This window comes from Vulpes vulpes, chromosome 4 (genome assembly GCF_048418805.1).
Source record: "Vulpes vulpes isolate BD-2025 chromosome 4, VulVul3, whole genome shotgun sequence".
Lineage (NCBI taxonomy): Eukaryota > Metazoa > Chordata > Mammalia > Carnivora > Canidae > Vulpes > Vulpes vulpes.
In genome coordinates, this window is record NC_132783.1 from 366565 (window position 1) to 389192 (window position 22628).

At 43.6% G+C, this 22628-nt stretch overlaps 1 protein-coding gene across 9 annotated transcripts in view; it reads left to right on the top strand.

Moving 5' to 3' along the window:
* Nucleotides 1-10901: 10901 nt before the first annotated feature.
* Nucleotides 10902-22628, top strand: part of LOC140598490 (solute carrier family 13 member 1-like) — a 106763-nt gene continuing 95036 nt past the window's right edge. For 8 of the 9 annotated variants that reach the window (XM_072755162.1, XM_072755165.1, XM_072755160.1 and 5 more), the window contains exon 1: nucleotides 10907-11040. In XM_072755162.1, coding sequence (XP_072611263.1) covers nucleotides 10942-11040 — 99 coding nt within the window. In that variant the 5' untranslated portion in view covers nucleotides 10907-10941. Of the gene's footprint in view, nucleotides 11041-22628 lie in introns of all 9 variants that reach the window. The other variant, XM_072755159.1, reaches the window with a different exon arrangement.

Genomic DNA, 22628 nt, shown 5'->3' on the forward strand with positions numbered 1-22628 from the left:
TTTAGGAACAACTACAAACGGGATCGTATTCATGCCTCCAATGCCATTAGTGTCACACTGAATCGGTTGCCAACGTTTAAATATCAGGATATGTCACATAAAAGATTGGGTTTGTGAGGGTTTTTCTTTTTAGAAAATCAGAGAAGTCTGACACCCTGGGACCTGTGGCGTGTCACGCCAAAGACTGGCCCTGCGGATGCTCCGTGGCCTAGTGGGCCGGCGCTCGGCCTCCCCGAGGTCCTCCGCTTCTTCTTCCCCTTCATCCTTGGCAGTCCTGAACTAAAGGCTGTGGGTCTGCAGCCCTGCTTGCGGGCTATTGTATCTGCTGTACAGGGAGGACCCTGACCTTAATGAAAGCAATTCCTCCTCCGGGATGGAAGGGGCGTGAATTCCGCAGTAACTTTCACCGTGACTGCATTTTATTTTCTTGGTGAGATGAAGCTCCGCGGCCTGGGAATCAGCAAATCTATCAGAATCATAAATAAAATCTCTCTCCTAGAGACCGTCTTGTCACACAAACTAATTTTTGACACTCAAAAATAGATTCAGTGTTCAAAACACTTAGTGAGTTTTTTAGTTCATCTTAGGATTCTGGTAGCTCTTAGGATTTCTAAAATCCTGTACTATGAACTAATCTACTCAAGTCAATCTCCTTTTTTTTTTTTTTTCACAAGAACCCTCACCTCAGACCCTCCGAAGATCCCAGATCTTTACTTTACGCCACCTAGGGACGCCTGCCTGGGGGGGCTCAGTGGTTGAGCATCTGCCTTTGGCCCAGGGTGTGACCCCGGGATCCTGGGATCGAGTCCCGCATCGGGTCCCCTCACGGAGCCTGCTTCTCCCTCTGCCTGTGTCTCTGCCTCTCTCTCTCTCTCATGAATAAAAAATAAAATAAATAAAAATAAAAAAAGGGGACCGCATGATGCAATCTTCCTGGGATAGCCCGAGTAATTATTGAGCACATCCCTTTGTTCTCAAAAGTGTCCAGATTCAGCAATCAAACATGTGGCTCCCACTCCGGCGGCTACCTCGATCCATAATGATGCCTGTGTTCGTGGTTATCGGGAACACAGAGGGGTCCATGGTCTAGGATTCAACAATTAATGATTTTCTTATCTAATAGCAGTCTTTTCTGAGCATGAACAGTTCTTTGTATCAACACCAAACTGGGTGGATGCTTCTAACCGCCTTCCTCGCATGGAAGGCAAATGGTCTAATAGCAATGGTCTACCGCCTGTTTAGGTTAGCGCTTCTCAAAATGTGGTACAGGGACTCCTGTGGGTCTACAAAACTATTTTCATAATCAGCCAAAGACCTTATTTTCCCTTCCTCCCTTGCTCCCTCGCCAGTGTCCAGTGGCGTTTCCCAAGGCAACACGGCCTGTAGGCCAGGAGATGGAATTCGGAATCCTACTGTTTTCAGGCTCTAAAAAGATTTGCAAAAATGTGAAACAATATCACCATTCTTACCGTTTTGTTTTGTTTGTTTGTTTAAAGAGTAAATTCAGGCTTCTTAAAATGTATTATTGACGTTAGCCTATAATGGGGTTATTATTTTTGGCTTTAAACAAATTGCTAAACATTTAAAATCTTTCTCAGTTTTATTTTCTAACGGCGTGTGAGAAAGCGTTGAGGTAAGAGTACAGAGGAGTTCTGAGGCTGAACGTCTGAGAACTGCTGACAAAGTGCTTTTCAAGTAATTTTCATATTTATTATTTAATTTCGAGTCACTTTACTTTTTTCTTGAATTGAGATGTGATTCACATGCCATAATGTTCACTCTTAAAGTGTGCAATTCAGTAGTTTTTCCACAAAGTTGTACAATTATCACTGCCAATTTCAGCATATTTTCATAACCAAAATAGAAGCCCCATTGCCCTTAGTAGTCAATCCCCATTCTCCCGTTTCTCCAACTCTTGGTAACCACTCACCTACTTTCTGTTTCTGTGGATTTGCCTATCCTGGGCATTTCGGATGCAGGTTATTGTATAAAATACGTAGCCTTTTGTATCTGGCTTCTTTACTTAGCGGGATGTTATCCAGCTTTGTCCGTGTCCTAGCATATATCGGGATTTCATTCTATTTTGTGGCTTATTAATATTCCATTGTACGGACATTCCCTGGTCTATCCACTCATCATTTAGTGGACTTTTGAATTGTTTCCACTTTTCAGAAATCCTGTAAAAAATGCTCTTATAAAGGCTCATGCGCAAGTGTTTGTTTCACTTGGGTGTGTACCTCAGTGTGGAATTGCTGGGTCGTAAGGCCACTGGATGTTTAACACTTGAACTTCAGAATTGTTTTTCAAAACTTCTGCACAATTTTACGTTTGGACCATCACGTATAGGGTTCAGTTCCCAAGTCCTTGCCAACATTTGTTAGATGTTTATTGTTTATTGTTATTGATGTTATTGTTGTTTATTGTAGCCACCCCAGTGAGTTTGCAGTAATACTCCATTATCGTTTGATTTGCATTGCTTCAGCGACCAATAATCTTGAGCATCTTTTTGTAAACATATTGGCCATTTGTGTATCTTATTAATAGAAATGTCTATTAAAGCCTCTTGCCCATTTAAAAAATGTATTATTTATGTTTTTATTATTGAGTTGTAATTTTTAAAAATAAATTCTAAGTACCACACCCTTACCAGGTATATGATTTGTAAATATTTTGTCTCATTTTGTAGGCTGTGTTTTCACTTTCTTGACAGTGTCTTTGGAGCACAGAAGTTTTTAATTTTGATGAAACCCAATTTGTCTAGGTTTTCTCTGGTTACTTATGGTTTTGGCATCATGTCTAAAAAAAACGATGCCAGAGGTGTCAAGGGTTGTAGAAGTGGGTGAAGGTGGTCAAAAGATACAAATTTCTAATTATAAAATAAATAAGCTATGGGCATGTAATGGACCACATTGTACATTTAAAAGTTACTAAGAGAGTGGATCTTAAAAGTTCTAATCACAACGGAAAAAATTTCGTAACTGTGTGGTGATGGATTTTAACTAGACTCTGGTGACTATTTCTCAAAGGTACAAATATCCCAAACCATTATTCTGTACACCTGAAACTAATATGATAAGTCGCTTATATCTCAATTAAAAAATAGACTAGAAAAAAAATAAATAAATAAAAAATAGACTAGATAAGCCAACGACAACACCACGAATGAATGGATGAATGAATGAATGAGTGAATGAAAATTAAAAAAAAAGAAAAACAATGCCAAATCTAAGGTCACAAATATTTAAACTAATGTTTCTTCTAGAAATCCTATAGTTTTAGCTCTTACATTTAGTTCTTTGATCCATTTTGAATTAATTTTTGTATATAGTGTGAGGCAGGGGTGCAACTTCAATGTTTTGCATGTGGATGTACAGTTGTCCCAGCACTACTTAGTGAAAAGACTCTTCTTTCCCCATTGAGTTATCTTCCTCACCTTCATCAGAGTAGTTTTATTTTTTCCTCTATTTTCACTACTTCCAAGTCAGTCTCAACTACTTGTGCTTTCACTCAAATTCAAAGTGCACATTCTTGGACAGAGTGCTGGCTGCCAGGTAATTAGTGAAAACATGTGACAATGAAGTCAATTGTGGGAGACAGTTTACTCAGTGTCTATGAACCATCTTCCGGGGTGAGTAATCACAGCAAGCTGCTGGGTCTATAGAAAGACGAATGATTCCGTATAAAATCATCTGAACATTTATACTATCTAGATTGGATTTCTTGAGGTTCTATATGGCAATAAGTTTGTCCAAAGCCGTTTTAGGTAGCAAATCTCTTGGCTATTTGTTTCGATTGACTTTGGATAGTTTCTTTTGTATTGTTAAGAGTTTTGTTTTGTTTTGTTTCACTTTTAGGAGAAACCGCACCAAAAGAAATCTGTACATTTTTCTAGAAAATTTTGAGAATTCTGTATTTTTTGAAAGAAAAATTTTAATGTATATACTGAAAAGAAATTCTCCGAATAGAAGTCAGTTTTAGAAATATAGAATGTAAGAGCTATGAGATCATATAAATCCTTAATTTTTAAAGGTAGAATAATGAGGCCTACAAGCCTTATTATGAAGCCGGAAGCCTTATCTATTTGGGGAACGTCCACAGAGCAGTAACCAGGCACGGAGGAAAGATGGTAGGAGACTATAGCTAAGGTCTTGAAAGAGCCGAAAAATGGAAGGAACTTTAAAACTTGCAGTAATAACCCAGATACAATACATATTTGTAGAACCTATCTACTTCGTAAAATGGGCTCAAATGAACAAGCAAACAAGGGCTTTTTTTCAGCACCGGTGTGTCACAGGGGCCTAAACAATTTTCCAAACCAGAGATACTATGATTCTCCACATGTAGAGGAAACCACGTTAGGTCAAGACTCTTGCTGTGAGAATTTCTAAGTAGTTATTTTAGGGACTATGAACAGGGAGGCTGTTGTGAAAGACAACAGACCAGTCGGCGGTAGTCGCCCTCCCACAGCGTGTGTCTCATGCTCCGAGCCATGAGGTGGTCTTCGCCATGTGCATGGTGTCTTCCCCATTTGATGTAAGCTCTTGCGGAGGCACAGTATCTTATTCACATCAATTCACTTGCTAGAAGGGTCCATTTTATTAGCCTCATTTCTTTTAAAATCTCCCAGAATTCAAACTACTCACCACTGTCATTTTATATCATGCTTATCCAGGCCAAACACCTAAATTAAGCTGTGTCCTCATGGTCTGTACATGAATGTGGTTTAACTGCACACTCATATAAATTGAGAGGAAAATGTTGTTCTGAAAATGTACCTCTGTGAATCTGTGGTTTAAAAAAATGGACGAAAACGTAAGTATATATAACTTGTCGGAATAAATGTTGGTTATGTTTCTTCATAAGGTCTTCAGTTGGTACAAGGCACATATTAACTTCCTCTAAACAATGAATTTTTTCTATAAGCAACCACTTTGAACCCAAAACTGCCAAACCCAAACAACAAAAGCCATGGGGTGAAGACCAGTGAATGCTGTAGCTATGCCAACAGAAAATTACTGCGACAGGTCAGCCTGGCTAACTTCCTGTGTTCACGTTAATGACATATTGTGAAATATCCTACACTTAGGTAAAAAATAACTCCCAAGGAAGATGGGTCAGCTTGACAGTAAGCTGCATTATGTCAGTGCCGCTTACTACACTTGAAATGAAATCACCATTAGGAGCTATGTTAACCCTTTCTCTTTTCACTGTCATCAAGGACAGGAGATGTTCCAACCTCAAATGGGCAATATTTTTGGTGCTAAAAATGGTGGGAGAAATACCAATGTTTTTTCTGAGAGAGAGAGAAAAAAAAACAAAAAAGACCAGACACGAGGCTGTGGAGCAATAGTGAATTCGTAGCAGAATGGAGATAACCAGGGGAAAAATTGTTACCTCACTGGTTTCTTTAAACTGGTCTCTCTAGCTATACCCCAAGGCAGTTTCTGACCGCCTGCTTTGAACCCTAAGAAACCCTTCTGACTCGACGAGAAGCCTGGACTCATGGATCAGCTGGGGTCATGTGGTGCTTCTGTGGTTCCTCAGCTTCATGGCCGGGAGCCCTGGAATCCATCATACGCGGCCCTTCTTTAACCAGAGCAGCCCAAGTAAGCCCTGGTCTGCTTTCCCATCCAGATCCCGACTCCTGCTACACCCAGGAGTCCTGGGCTCACCTCTGGATACCCTACAGAGTATCACGAGGGTGACAATACCGTCTCATGTGTGCAGACTGCTGGAACATGACTGTTACGTAAGGGGATTGGCAGGGCAGGGAGGGATGGGCAGGGGCAGTAAACAGAGTTCTAGACAATTCACCTTTCTTCTCTGATGGTTATGCTAAGTATTCTAGAAAGTCCTTTCTCCTCTTTCTTTCTTCTCAACGCTTCCCTCTTCCTCCCTCCATCCCCCAATGTTTCCCTCTTATCTCCCAGAGAGCCCAAGATAAAGACATATGGTCAGCCTTGGTCAAGGAAACACATTCCTCCCTCCCCAGTAGAGGGTGTGACCAGTTGTGTCTGGTCTGGAGCACTAAGGTATTTTGGCAACTGCTTTTTTTGCTGGGAATTGGTCCTTTTTTTGGAATGTGCTTTGCTTCTCAGTTTATGGGACTTCAGGTCCTCACCTCACAGGACACAGTTCAATCTTCACTGTTCAGTCAACCATTTACTTCATGACAGTGGAGGAATGATTAGTGAAGTTGTAGTTAATAATCAGTGTACCAATGTAGGTATTTAGCCATTGCATGGGAATCTGGAATTTCTAGGGTAGATTTTCCTTCCCAGATAATGACTTTATTCCTTATATCAGGAAACAAAAATTAGAACTGGCACAGTTAATTGATGTGGGCTGGGAAATTATACTATATACATTATCTGTATGTTTCATTTTCATCAAGAGAATTCATCATCTTAAAGAATAAAAAAGGGCCAGAGGAAATTGAAAATATTAAAAATTACTAGGGAAAATGATCTTTAGATGCCTGTTAGGAAGGAACAAATTACCTTAGTTTCCACAGCATCTAAAAAGGTTTGGGGGCACAGTTCACATATGGCACCAGGGAGTAAACGCTTCACAGTGCAATGTGTGGCAGTTATGGAATTTATACTGTAACCAGAACATATAAATGGAGACGCACCATGAGTCAGTGTCAGAATTAGGGATTAGGTGAAGCTTAGAAACAAATGACTGTGGGGAGACAATCCGACCTACATTCCTTGAGTCGATAGTCTCAAGAACAGCAGTCGACTAAAGGTGCCATCATGCACTTTGAACTCTAAAATTTTTAAAAATGAAAATAGGAACACACCATAAAAGCATTATTTTTTCCTTGTCGAAGTCTATACTGAGTACAGACACTTTCTTATCTAAGCATTTATGGGTACATTTGCAACGGAGCAAATATTCCTCCATTAAACAAGCCACATCTCTTGGCAAACTTGACACTCTGTTGAAGAACTGCTCTTATAAACCATCCTGTGTCAGCAATGAGGCTAAGTGGCTCTCATTTATCTATATTTGTAGTTAAGCTTAGAGAAAGTTCTCACGGAGTGTTCACTTGTCCCTAGCACCTTGTTGGAGACATGAGGGAAATGAATTCATGTCTCCTGTACTCAAGGAGTTTGCAGTCTTACTGAGGATTTAGGATTGACATGTATTATCAAAAGAGTAAGTAATGTAAGTCAGTTTGCTCCAGGCCAGAAAATATCTTACAGATACTAAGTCAATGGTTCTCAAATATGAATGTGCATGAAAAGTACGCAGGGAGCCAACTAAACATAAAGCCACAACAGGGCAGGAAGTCTGTACCTTCGTCAGGCGCTCCAGGTTATTTGGATGTAGCTGGCCCAGTAAGGCTCTTGGGTGGGTGCATGGAGAGTCAGGAATTGCCAGGATGGGTCTACAGAGGCCACGGATTTGAGATGAGTCGACAAGTCACACTTCGAGGATTGGTGGGATTTAAAAATAGATAAGGGAAGCTTATTCTTGGAAGAGGGAAAGGCCTGAAGCAAAGCACCAATTTGGGAGCAAACATGGCGTAAGAGACACCCAGAGAACAAGGCTGGGGGAAGCATGTAGGATAGCCACCTAGAAGCTGGTTTCCACTCCCTTCAGGGTGACTGTCTACACAACTTACTTATTTACGTATCCTGGACAGTCTAACCTCTTTACGAAGCTACTCAGAGCACATAAGGAAGGGGGCTTTCTTTCTCCGTATACTTGAACCTGAGTTTCATGTGTCTTGTTCAATCCTAAGGCTCAAGAAACATAAAAAAAAAAAGCAAACCCTAGAGCTACGACTTCTAAGCTGACCGAATCATGTGCCTTTGTACAAATGCTAGATCGGATGATTTGGTGTTGAGTGTCACGTTGACAGTCATTATAGTAGACATATGACTAGCACACACACGAAAATCATTGCCTTCAGAGCCAGAAAGAACTGGATTTAAATCATCATAATATCACAGAGTACCTGGAACATTTTACTTGGCCTCTTTGAATTTCATTTTCCAAATCTATAAAAGAGAACTAATTATAACGATACCTACCATATCAATACCTTGTATCGGGTTTGGAAGATTAAATGCAGTGGTGAGTAAACTCCCCGGCACAAAGCAGACAACTGTAAATGAGTGAATAATGTTTATAATAGTCTTATATTTGTAAAGAGCATGTTTTCTAAGAATTAATCCATGATTGCACATGGTGTAATTCATCTTAGGTCAAACAGGTAAAACAGCACAGCTGTGATGTATTAAGCGAGACTCATGTTTTTCTTGCTTAGGTGCCAAGGAGGCGGGTGCAGTGTGACGATGGCAGGCCTAGGTGGCAATGCAATGTGGCTTGAAGGGCACCCTCAGATATGTTTCTAAGGGGCCCAGAGTCTCCCATTAAGAGGGTCGTGCCCTGGTGACCGGGGCAGAGGGTGCCGCACACACATGCTGGGCGTGAATTATCCCTGCCGCCCCCTGATCCGCGTGGGGGGCACGGAGACCGGATAGACACAAGGGAAAGGCCGAGCCATTAGCATCAAGGGCCCCCGCAGAACCCTGGGGGGGCCCGGCCTCCGCCCACAGGACCGCCCTGCAGCCCCAGCCTGGTGAGAACAGCAGCAAGAGAGAGAAGGCGGCAGGGAGGCACCGAGCGACGTCGAGTTTTCCCTTCATCCCTGTCTGGGTTGGGTGCCTCTGTCCCCTCATTTCTGTTAACTGTCACACAAATGCCTTCTCATTTTGGGTGTCATCTCATAAAGTAAAATCCTCTAAGGTAAGAAAGTGGGGCTCAAATGGTCTTACCAGGTGGCCTAAGGGAATTTAAGAACAGAAATGGTTTCTTTTTTTTTTTTTTTTTAATTTTTTTTTTTAAATTTTATTTATTTATGATAGTCATGCAGAGAGAAAGAGAGAGAGGCAGAGACACAGGCAGAGGGAGAAGCAGGCTCCACGCACCGGGAGCCCGATGTGGGATTCGATCCCGGGTCTCCAGGATCGCGCCCTGGGCCAAAGGCAGGCGCCAAACCGCTGCACCACCCAGGGATCCCCAGAAATGGTTTCTTAAAGAAAAAAAAAAGCATCCAGTGAACTGTACAGGGTGTTACATAGGAAAAAAAAGAAGTGTTGAGACGGTCTTGAGTAATTCTGTTCCTTTAACGTGTGTGTGTGTTTTTTTTTAACACTTTTTAGTATTATTGCTATTTATTACTATCATTTCTAATTACCGTCTCTCTCTCTCTCTCTCCCCCCCCCCTCTCTTTTTTCACCTGAGAAATTCAAGACATGATGTGCCTTTTCTGGTTTGGAGACTTTTTTCCTGTTTACTCTGCTGATTTCCCTGAATCACTATGTGTTATGTATCTTTAGAAATTTAGACAGAGGGGAAAAAAATGCTTCTTCACCTACATTTAAAAAAAAGTAAGCGTTGGCAAAAGAATTATTTTCTTTGTAGGAAAAGAAAGCAGAGTTCCATTAGTGTGGAATCAGAAATAAGGTCTCGAAGCCAACTAGAGACTGCATCGGAGCAAGGTTATTTATGCCAAGAGAAAGTGACTATAAATTACAGAAAGAAAGAAATGTGTTCTGTTGACACCTAGGACTGGGTGCTTAGTAGTTGCTTAGTTGAAGTGTATTGGGTTATTAATTTACATTATAATGAGAAACAAACCAGAGTCCTTATTAAATGTATTAAAATATATTAATGTTACTTATATTATTAATTAATTATATAAAGTATATGATAATTAATATATATAATTATTAAAATATATCCCCCATATCACTATCATAAACGTCCCCATCTTCACAGTTGTGCTTATACACACGTACACCCCACCCCGGACTCACCCCGTGGGTGGCCCCCATGACTCATCTCTGTGCAGATTTCCCGTTAATTATCTAGTCCATATCAGCACAAGAGCATCAGCTCAATCCTGAAGGAGTAGAACGAAGGAGGGTTTTGAAAGGCTTGATAGGGGATCCCTGGGTGGCTCAGCGGTTTAGTGCCTGCCTTCAGGCCAGGGCGTGATCCTGGAGACCCGGGATCCAGTCGGGCGTTGGGCTCCCTGCATGGAGCCTGCTTCTCCCTCTGCCTGGGTCTCTGCCTCCCTCTCTCTGTGTCTCTCATGAATAAATAAAATCTTAAATAAAATAAAAAGGCTTGATGGTAACTTTTGGTTTGCTGTCAAAAGAGGCAATAGGGTTCAAGAAATACACAGAACTTGGCTTTTAAATGGTGAATAAATCATTTTGCAGCGGAGAGTGGCACCGGGGAGGAAATGCTGCTCAACAGCAGGAGCCGTGTTATCCACCTCTTGAACGAGAGCCGAGAATTCCTGAATGAGAGAGGTCAGGAGCTCCTCTCTGAGCCAGGCTTCCCGTAGGCAGTGTCGAGGGCTGGCTCAGTGCGTTATCTGAGAAGCCCTAGAAAAATCCACCTGTACCAAGACCCTTACCTTTCACGCTGCCATACATGAAGCTCCTAGTATGGGAATTGCTGTTTCAATTCACACCCTGCAAGCGCACCGGAGGCAGCCGGTAGAGACGCCCAAGGTACCATCCAAGTGCAGAGACCGAGAGTGGGAATGTCAAGAGGGGCAGAGGGGCCGCAGTGTAGACAGACCCAATTTACCTCCCAAGGCTGCCTTCCCCTAGATACGGCCGGTAAGTGTTCTAGCCAATGTGAACAAATTAAATGAAGGAAGAACAACTGTATCTTTCAAAAAGCCGCACCAGCAAGTAGCATGTGATTTCTTGCAAATACTCTTGGGCTTATCTCTCCATGTTAATTGTGACAGTAAAACAATAAAAATCAAGATTTAATTTTAACTCATGTTGATCAGTCTAGCGCAGGAAATGGTGATGATGGGCTGGAGAAATATTAATCCACATTGGTTATTTAACGTCTGCCTTATTTTGAGGAGAGCACTGTCAAAGGCTCCTGCTCGGGACAATGAAAATCTTCAGTTATATTTTAGTTTATCGCCGGTTTCTCCTTATAGTTCTCCCTCCGTTGGTTTTACTGCCGCTGCCAATCATCGTTCGCACCAAGGTGAGTGAACCTGGAGAGGAGGCTGATGGCTCCTGGGCTATTTCGTTGTCCCTTATTGTTTCTGTGTGATGGCCCGGTTCAGAGCTGAAGGGAAGCTGTCGCTTCCAGCTGAAGTCACGATGGTCATACATTGTGTTTTTCTCCTTTTCCGTGGTTAATGTTGATCGATTCTCAGTATGACTAACTAGAATAATTAAATAACATACTCAGTCAGAATTGTTCTCTGCCTGGCAAGTAGTTGAGAGGAAGAGCAAAAGCAGCACATCGCTTGGGACCTTCCCATTCCGGTCATCAATCTCCAAGGAGATCCTGGATTAGCACCGTCCCGTGCCCCGCGCCCCGGCAGCCGAGCGATACGGGGAAGAGCTGGAAAAGCACCCGGGAGCCCCAGGGTCTAGCACAAACTAATTTACGTGTCAGCTCCCTGGCTGGTGTGGGCCACCACCCCCCGAGAAATATAGTTTCCTTGTGGGATGAGACAACATTGAAAGCACGAAGCAATTTTCCTTGGTTAATCAGAAAATTAAGTTATTGCACCATGTTCTGATCATCTGAGGTGTTATTTCATTTTGGTGTCCTTACAAGCATTTTTCTGTTTACTTTTAATAGTCTACTAGTCAGGAACAATAAACCCAAGACATTTTTAATTCCATGGTAAAATGATTTGAATCAGCAAACAGTGAGCATTCTTTGTGCCAGGCATGAGCATGATGACTGTCAGTTGGCACGAGGACAACCCCTGGAGCTAGGCTTTCTGCGTCAGGTCCCAGGGCCACCACTTGTACACAAGCTGAGGGACCCAGGCACACCAGCTAACTTCCCTATGCTTCTATTTTCTTATATGTAAGATTGGGGTAGAAACAGGCTTGTTGTGAGAATTAAATGCATAAGTTCAAGGAAGTTCTCACTTCCTTGGAGCGCGGCTGGCACATAGTAAGTTGGGCTGCAAGAGTCTCCCTAAATGTGTTGACCCACAGCTGGGGCAATTCCCACCATCCCATGGTGCCTTTCTGATGTTCTTTTCCAACAAGCATCAACCAGGGTTTTACCAGTCTGGGTTAAAATAGCATCACAGTAATCACGATACAGGGGATCCTCAGCCGCCTCGGCAGTCCGCCCCTGGGCTGGGACTCTGAAGGAATTCATGTGAGCTAATGGAAAGGCTACCAAGGTAGCTGGAGAAGGGACTGGCCCCTGCTGCCCTGGCTACCTGCCAACCACCCAGCTCTAGCGGCGCCCCTGGCTGGGCCTCTCTTCCCACTAATGTCTCACAGTTCCCTGTTGGAGAAGGGACCTTCCCCAGCCCTTTTTGGTCAAACATCCTTCTGAACCCTCACAGCCCTAAAGAATGTCTAGTGATAGCAACAGGCACAGTCCATTGTTTTGGTTTGGTTGGTTTTGTTTTTCCAATTTTGTGGGGCTAATCTTCCCCTCTCCCCCCTCTTCCCTTCCTAATCTAGCTACTCCTGAGGACTCCTCTAGGAGTCTCCGGTGGCCACTAGACGACACAGGGCTCTCATCCACATGCTCGGCCCAAGCCCGCTTCATAGACTTGTTCCTCTGGCTAGCATGTGTGGTGGTTCCCTTTTAACTGCCCTGGGCCTGGGCCCCCCCCCGATCTGGTGACTACTGCCATTCTACTATGACTGCATCCTGGTTCATACCCGGACCTTGCTATATTTTAATATTTCTGGTTAGCTTCAGTGTGAGTCCTTACTTATGGTGGAGAAAATGAGAAACCAAACAAGTGGATGCAAGCTTAGGCTGCGGCTGCGTATCTTCTGTGCTGCTCCTTGACATACTCATACATGACACTTTGATGATCTCCCGTAATTTTCAGAGACCGTGAATATAAATTCTTTGAAAGGGAGAACGACTAAATAAATAAAAAGCGGTGGTTTCAGCGCATGATTCATTAATCAGAAAGTGTTTTCTTGCCAAGAAATGCAGTCACTGATTTTTTCCCCAAGGTGTTATGATACGAGTACATTAGGCCTGTGGAGAGACCAGAGACCTGGCACCAAGTTGCATTTGATGAACTTTGTTCCTCTTTCCGTTTCCGCTAATCAACTCATTTGTTAAAACTCAATCAATGTTAATGTGAGGGTTTTTTCCTAGTACAATAACATGATTTCATTTTTGGCTGCTTCAAATGCATATTCAATCATTCAATCAACTGCTGAATAAACTCAAAGAATATTATTTTAACTCTTCCTTACAATGAAAGCAGAACTTTTTTTTTTTCCCCCAAAGAATATGGGCCTTGGGAGGGTATGAACCTAAAGTAGAGGCTACTGCGACGAGGATGCAAATCAACCTATTATGACTTTTAGGTTACTGAACTAGAGAACTCAGTGCTTCTAAACATTCAGTAATAGAACAACTAAAGAATCCAGACAAAACAAAAAAATCAATTTTGATTTGTAAAGACACAATAAGTCTACACAATGTAGAATGAACAATGAATTACTGACTGACTTTTTCCCCATTTTTCTACCGATTATTGGGTTGTTTCTATGGACTGGCCTTAACCCTTACTTTAGTTCCATCTCAGTCCAGAAATGTGGCGTCAACAACAAGAAGCCCTCCGTGGTTTTACAGTGAATTACTCAGAGTGAAGGAGAGTTACTCAGAGTTCGCGGAGCGCACCTCTCTGCTCGGCATCCTGCGTGATTATCTTATTTAACCTTCATCACTAATCATAAGACAATCACGTATATCGTATCATCAGAATTGATGCTCACAGATATGTGACCCAACAAACGTCGCCCACCCAGATACTGTAGGAACTGGACTTAAACCCACATTCTGTCAGAACTCAGAGCTCATGCTTAAGCAGTAGTTATGTTTTTCCGTACTTATACTTTGAAGATTGACCCCCTATTTTGCAGAGTTAGATAACGTGTGACTGGAGAGTCGCTATCAATAGCTCGGGTGTTTCTCTGAGTTAATACGTCGGACGGGTCAAACCCCAGGCGAGGTATATCTCAGCCATTTCCTCAGTTGACCTCATGCTACCCAACGTCTGGAAGGTAGATCATTGCCGTGATTCTAACCACGGGGAGGGGCCTGCACCGAAGCAGCAGTCGTCTGTGCCATTTGCTGAAGTCCCAGAGTCCCAGCTGCACAAGTAGGTCACGTGGGCTTGTCAGGATATGCTGCCCCCCTTCACACCTGTGCCCAGATGTCCACCAGGGTCACAGCATTAGGTTGGCATCTTCCTATCTTCTAGTTGGAAGGAATTTTAAGATTGTGGTTTTCAGTGTTTTCCTGGAAATATTTTATTACAAAGAAGAATATGCTCCCAGGCATAAGTCAAAGAGAAGCTCTAATTTAATCTTTGTAAATTGGGTATTATTATTATTAGCCCAATTTTGCAGATTAGAAACAGAGACAGAAACAAGTAAATACCTTGCCAAAATGTGGCTATATAGATGTTTCCGATCAGCATCTGTCTGACTCTAGAGCCAAGATTTCAACCACAACTGAATATCTATGTGTTTATGGCTTCCACGGTGTTGTGATATGTATACCCATAATACGTTGGGATAAATATCACTTTACTAAAGGAATCCTGTTTTCTCATTGCTTTACACTAAAACATCAGGAATGCTGTCTTTTTTATTGTCACATAAGCACAGAGGTAGTCTTAGTCTTTCTCCAAGTAGTTGTTAGTGATCAATTAAACAAGCCTGTAATATTATTCCTACTAATGTAAATAATTGAATGGAATTAATAATTGCACTGAATTTTTCTCACTTTGGAGAGGAAGTTTCTTAAGTATTCCCAGAAAAAAAGTTAAAATTGGCCTAGAGTACATGCCATAGTTCCAATGATATCCTCTTGCAACTTTCTTCTTCTTCTTTTTTTTTTTTTACTATTTCAAGTATCTTGTTAATTTTTGCTTTTCTCAGTACACTGTACTGTGTCTTTACTCATTTTTTTCAATTCTTGGCTTTTCTTTGTCTCTCTATTAATAAAACAAAGAGATAGAAAGAAGGCCCGGGTTTTTTGAGGAGCTGTAAGTGGGGAAAATTGAGCAATAATATTTTCCGTGTGTATAGTGCATTTCTTCCAGGTATGTCTCACTCTGTCTGGCTTATCCCTGGTTTGTCTCTAATTAGGACCCTCCTTTTTATAGATTTTATTTTTTTATTTGAGAGAGAGAGAGAGAGAGAGAGAGAGAGAGAGAGAATACACATGTGAGCATAAGTGAAGGGGGAGGGATAGGGAATTGCAAGCAGATTTTGCCCTGAGAGCAGAGCCCCACGCCCAGTCCATCCCATCTCAGGACCCTGAGCTCTTGACCTGAGCCAAAACCAAAAGTCTGACCCTCAAGCTGCTTAACTGACTGAGCCACCCAGGTGGTGCTCCAGGACCCCTTCCTGAGATAAGGGGAAGGGAAACAGGCACACGGATATTGAGTTGCTTGCCTCAGTTGATTGGTTGTAAAACCAAAACCAGATTTCAGTTATTTCTCAGATATGTCAGGATTTCTCTGCAAAATATTTTACATGAGGAGAGGCTTGAAGAGAGGACAGGAGAGTCAACACAGCAGAGCGTGAGTGCACAGGCACAGCGCTGGTGAGGGAGGGAGGAACCACAGCATGAAGGGCCGGCGGTACTTCTGCAGCTGTCATGTGCTACCTGTGTTTCCTTCACAATATATTCATCTGTTTCATTATGAATTTCCTTTTTCTTTTTTTTTTTAATTTTTATTTATTTATGATAGTCACACAGAGAGAGAGAGAGAGAGGCAGAGATACAGGCAGAGGGAGAAGCAGGCTCCATGCACCGGGAGCCTGACGTGGGATTCGATCCCGGGTCTCCAGGATCACGCCCTGGGCCAAAGGCAGGCGCCAAACCGCTGCGCCACCCAGGGATCCCTCCTTTTTCTTTTTTTAAAGATGTATTTATTTGAGAGAGAGTCAGTGAGAGACAGCATGAGAAGGAGGGAGAGGGAGAAGCAGGCTCCCTGATCGGCTGGAGGCTCTATCTATCCCTGAGCAGGGAGCCTAATGTGGGGCTCTATCCTAGGACCCTGGGATCATGACTTGAGCCACTCAGATGTCCCCATATCATGAATTTCAAAGTTATGATGGAAATAATAAATAGAAGAAATGATCTATAATGAGAGACTTATGGTGCCAAATCTAAAAAAAATCTGGGAGAAATATTGTGCTCATAGAGAAATACAAACCTGTAAGTGATAAAGAATGTGCTAAAAGGAGGGAAGTCTGACAGAGAAAATGAAAATGAAGGGGATAGAATTTAAAAAGACTACAAGTGGAAGAAGAGGAAAGGGAGGAATTCCAAGCAAAACATAATGAACTTTGAAAGGGACAAGTCAACTAAGCATATTAACAGAAATAATTGATATTGTTTTAAATGTTCTTTTAAAATATGGTAGGGGTTTAAGATAAGGGGGAAATGCTGTAAACTCCAAGAAAGTAAGCATTTTAGCCACAAAAGAGCATCAGAATGATGGAGGGTGAGGAAAAAGAAAAAAGAGAAATCATGGTAACAGAAATATGGTCGATGAGCAAAACCAGGAAATCCAGATTTGGTGTATATTCTCCACGAATATCTTATGAGAACTTGCTAAGCCCAAAGTGCTGCGCTAAGTGAACTGTGGGATATTGGCGTAAGTGTAAAGGAATGCTTCAGCTTCCAAGCAGCTTGCACAGTTGCCACCTACGCTATGGCAAATATTTATCACAAAACAAGGTTGTATATAAATATGTGCCAAGTGATTTAAACAAATCATTAGTGTCTAGACGCGTGATTAAAAGGTAGTTAATCTCCGGGGAGTCATCCTCCTCCAGCCCCTCCACGCCCCCAGCCACACCCAGTCCCATTGCCCACCACCTGCTGCCCCTTTCTTTATCTCAGAGAACCTGCTGGCCTTCACCCCTTTCCCAGGCCTGAAACCTGTGTCATCTCAGGTGCTTCAGGTCATCGGGCTGTGTTGCCTCATCTCCAAAATCCAACCCCCTCCCATCTGCTTTTTTTTTTTTAAAGATTTTATTTATTTATTTATTCATGATAGGGAGAGGCAGAGACCCAGGCAGAGGGAGGAGCAGGCTCCCTGCAGGGAGCAACGTGGGCCCCGACCGGGTCCCCAGGATCACTCACGCCCTGAGCCCAAGGCGGTGCTCCACGCTGGGCCCCCGGGCTGCCCCATCTGCTCCGTCATCTGCCTTCCCCCGGCCCTGCTTTCCTCAGGCCGCCCCCTCTCTTTCCCATGGACCATTTCACAGTCTTCTCCCCCAGGGTCCTGCCCGAGCGCTACTTCCAAAATATCAGCCTGGTCCTATTGCGCCCCTGGTCCAACTTCTTCGGTGATTTCCCTTTGCCTACGGGGGAAAAAGTGTCTATACAAGCCGTGTCTACACTGATGGGCCTTTAAGATCTTGCCATTCATTTGCCCTAACAACCAGCCCGCCAGCCCAGCACCTGGTCCCACGTTCACAGCTCCCACACCAGCATCATCTCCCTGGATGAAGTCTCTGGGCGGCTGCCTGGAGTCTTGGGGCCACCTGCTCCACCCTGGTCCTGGGGCACCCTCTCCTTCGCTCTGTCCCGGACAAGGGGGCTGTGGCCGTGGCCTCGCGTCCTCTTGCCACTCCCTTGTGCCCGGCCCGGGCCTGGGGACAGTGTGCTTCCCCTGGGCCTACAGGCTTTGGAGATGTCAGCTGTTGCAGAGCAGATGCTGGCAGCTCCGCGGGATGGGGGCTGATGGCCTGTCCCCGCAGAAGGATGACCTGTCCCCGCAGAAGGATGGGGAGCTTCCCCAGCCTCAGAGGCAAAGATAGGGCACAGGAGAAGAAAGATGGGGAAAGGAAGGGAGTTCAGATAGAGTGGAAGTGTAGCAAGGGGACGCAGCAAGTGCTGGTGGATGAGGAGGTCCATTTTTATGCCTGGCTTGGCAACAGTTATAAAGGTGACTGTGCATTCTACACCTCACAGCAACCTGAGAAATCCTCAGTAGCATCCCCATCATCCCCATCATTCCAATCATCCCCATCACCCCCATCATCCCCATCATCCCCATCATCCTATCATTCCCATCATTCCCATCATCCCATCATCCCCATCATCCCCATCATCCCATCATCCCCATCATCCCATCATCCCCAACACTCCGTCATCCCCATCATCCCCATCACCCCCATCACCCCCATCATCCCCATCACCCCCATCACCCCCATCACCCCCATCATCCCCATCATCCCATCACCCCATCATCCCCATCATCCCCATCATCCTATCATTCCCATCATCCCATCATCCCCATCATCCCCATCATCCCCATCATCCCATCACCCCATCATCCCCATCACCCCATCATCCCCATCACCCCATCACTCCCATCATCCCATCATTCCCATCATCCCCATCATCCCATCATCCCCATCATCCCCATCACCCCCATCATCCCCATCACCCTCATCATCCCCATCATCCCCATCACCCCATCACCCCATCATCCATCATCCCCATCACCCCATCACCCCATCATCCCCATCACCCCATCATCCATCATCCCCATCACCCCATCATCCCCATCATCCCCATCATCATCCCCAATGAGCAGAGACTTGATGACAGGTGGAGCAATCTGCCCAGCTCACCGCCTCCTGAAGGAAGGGAGGGGGTTCAAACGCAGTCTGGGCAGCCCATCAGGGACATTGCGTCTTTACTAGGATTTGTGTCCGACCTTTAGGAGCTCGTGCCCAGTTTGCCTCCCTCCATCGTCTCTGGGTTTCAATCACAAAGCGAGAGAGGAGGGAACGTCCCCTGCCTGGGCCGCAGGGTGACCACAACCCGGGAGGAGTAGGAGCGGCTGCAGGCCCCGATGGCCCTCCGCGACAGGGGCTGCAGCCACCCAGGCCCCCCTCGTCTGTAAAGTGGACCAGGCCCTGGAGGAGCCTCCAGCGGCATCTGTGGGCGGCTGTGGGTGTGAAGGCCGCGGCGGCCCGGGGTCCGGAGGCGGTGGAGCACCCTGCACGTTGGCCCCCAGGCCGGGGCTAGTGAGCTGGGCCGCCCGTCTGGTGCCACCGTGTGCACAGCAGGTGCGGACAGCACGTCCCCCTCGCTAACTAGCTGCAGGGGTCAAATGGAAAGAGGGAGTTAAACATTCTCCAGTAATTGGCAGAGTGACTCCACCCATGGCCTTTCCTTGCCATCCATTTGGGCTAAAAAGTAACAAGAAATGCTAGTTATTTTTCCTTGACTTTGTAAGTTGAGCTCCTCCTTACTCTTCATCTTCCGACAGGAGAATATTTCTAATCATTTTAAGCCTTGCAATTAATATGGATTGAGTCTTGAGAAATCCCTGCTGCAGAAGGGGTAGGTGTATCACAAACGATGCAAGCCCTTTACAGGCTCTGTCAAATAATAATAGTGTTTTTCTCGTAGCACCCAGATTTAAAATGCATGATTTTTCTCCTTTCTTAATTGCTCTGCGTTCTCTTTAGAAAATCAGTTGCAGCGAGTGAGGCCCGTGATTGGTCCTGCTTTTCTCAAGCTGTGCTGACCGATCGTGCCCACATGTGTACTAATTCATCAGCCAAATTGCTCCCTAATATCCGTCAGAGTGTCATTAAAAAATGGAGGGAAGGGGTGAAAAAACCTATGTTTTACAGACTAATTTTTATTTCAATTCCGTCTGGAGGTATAATTTAAAAGAGAAACAAGGTGATTTTTAAATATAATCAGCCGCACTTCCCAAGACAGTTTGACAGTCGGAATTTGTGGGGGAGAAGCCATTATCCAAATTGCCCAGTCATGGCTTCGTGTGCCTTCCTGCCTCTGCAGCGAGCGCCCCGGCTGCACTCGGTTGAGGTGGTGAAGACGCGGTACGACTGCATCATTGTTAAGTGGGGCCTAGGGAAGATAGTGTTCGACGCAGGAAAAGTTTTAGCTCTACTTCTTGTTTCCTGGCAAGAGAGATGAGAGCTCCGGGAAACACGGAGAAACATTCCCCCTGTGGGGTGAGGTTACGATATCCAGTGCCAGCAGGTAGGAGAGGATGCAGAAAAGAAGGCAAGGCTCCTATGCTGAAGAATTTTATATCTAGGGTAGTGATTAAGACTTTTACATAGGGGTCAAGACATATAAATAGAAACAACCGTAGGAAGAACACAGCAAAACTGTGAAAGGAAAACAACTCAACAAATATTACTGGTGCTCACTACACGCCAGGCCTTGCCTTAAGGTCTGGGAACAGAGCAATAAATGACAAAATATATGTTCTTGTGGCGTTTCTGCTTGGATTGAAGCCCGGCTCTACCTCATCTTAGCAATGTGGTCATTGATCTCTATTTGAACAGGGAATTGCAATGCCTACCTCGAAGAGTTTGGGTGCAGACTAAATAAGAGGAATCTGCGGAACTCCAAGTACTGTACCTGGTGTGTGGTGGCCTCCTCATAAAGCATCCTTTTACTTATTCAGAAGACAGAAAAGCAGCGTTGTCTATTTACTTGTTAGATGTCTTTACCTTTTAAGTAAGTTCTTGCATCTACAAAGCTTGTGATCAGCAGTTCAGCTCACACAGTTAGGGCTCCTCCACCCCAACCACCCTCCACTCTAAACAGATGCATGTTTCCTGTGGACCAGAGTGAGTCAGACAAGCAAACAAGGGTAGTGAAGGTGAGAACCTTATGGTTGAAAATGCTCTCCCATCATCCTGGGTTCAGGCAAGTTCAATGACCTGAACTAAGGGCCAGAGAGTAATTTTCTTGTAGCTACCAGGAAAAAAAAAAAAAAAAAAAAAGCTACATCGACAACTGTCTGTGCAGCATTCACAGGAAGCAGGCGCTTCCCAGCTAGGACATGACTCAAGCTACTGGGTCCGGCTAGATGAGTGGATTTGCATGGTCCTGGTCGGACAGGACCCCAGGCTGCCAGGAGAAGACATTCTAGGTGGGAAGCTAGGGACTTAACTGGAGGCAACTGCAAAGATTCTAGATGAGGAATAAAAAATACAGAAGGAATATGCACAAAAATAAAACAACTACCACACAGGATAAATATGAAAATAAAATCTCGGGCAGCTGGGGTGGTTCAGCGGTTTAGCGCCGCCTTTAGCTCAGGGCATGATCCTGGAGACCCAGGATTGAGTCCCCCGTCGGGCTCCCTGCATGGAGCCTGCTTACCCCTCTGCCTGGGTCTCTGCCTCTCTCTCTCTCTCTCTCTGTGTGTCTTCCATGAATAAATAAATAGAATCTTTTAAAAAAATTAAAAATAAAATATCAACATGCAAGAAGACAATTAAGACTGAGAATGGAAGCACAGTGATGAAAGCACTCCAAATAGAATGAAAACAAAGGGGAATCAAGGCAAGTTTGAGAAAAATATAAGATGGCGGCTTGAGACACAGATTGCAGAACTTGTTGAAAAGCTGTAATAATTAAAAGAGTTTAATAATTTTGCGAAATGTGATTTCCAAAAGGTGGTGATGACTGAGGGACAAAATAAAGAGCCCAGTAACCTATCTGCCTGCATTTGTAGAAATTTGGCACAGGAAATATAGAGCAATAGGAAGTGATGGGGGAAAGATGGACCATCTAATTTAAAAAGCCAGGCATTTTGGCTACCCATTTATGAAAAATAAGGTGTCTGTTTCCTATACAAATAAATCAAGGCCCCACACTTGAAACTTTATAAACTTTAGACAAAAAACATGGGAGTGTATAATATAGGAAAAATTTCTCATACAAGGTAGTAAAAACATAGCAAAGAATTTGACAATAACTGCACTACAACCAAAAATAGAATAAAGCAAATTTCAGAGAGGAGCCAGAGATCAAGAAAAATATTTGCAAATATTTAAGTTATAAAGAAATGATAAGAATTCTAAAAGTAACTCTACAAATTCATGAAAAAGAGAAGCAAACAAGCAACAGAAAAATGGTAAGAGGCTATAAATAAGGTAATTTGTATGAGAGAAACAATTATGTTTCAATAACCATGAAAAAATACTTTAAGGTATTCAAGCAAATACAAATTAAATTAAGAGGAACTTTCCATATCAACAGATTGTCAAATAAATAAATTAGCCCAATATACCCAAAGTTGGCGAGGTGGAATTTTCTCCCATTATTCCTACTGATACAAACTGATAAACCATCTTGGATACCAAATGGGCAAATATCCCTACAGTTGGACTCCTCTTCCACTCAGAAACTTCACCACTACTTTTATACTCTAGCTTAGAAAATCTCTTTCCTTTATCCACACGAAGATACGTACGAAGATGTTCATAGCCTTATGATAATGAACAATTGGGAGAAAAGCCCTAAATAGCCTTCAGTAGGAAAATGGACAAATGAATTGTAATATGTTCATAAAAAGAAATGCCATGTCCATTTAAAAGGAATGACTACGTCTATGTGCATCACTATGAATGCATTTGCAATACATGAGTAAAATGATAGAGTGAAAAATAATATATTTCTTCTTTTACAAGTGGAAGAACAAGCCGAAAAATAACATATACAGTAAACCTTATTTAGTCTTAAAATCGTGCGTCGCTTGTCAGTGTGTTCATGTCTACATGTAGGAAAACCACAAAAACATGGAT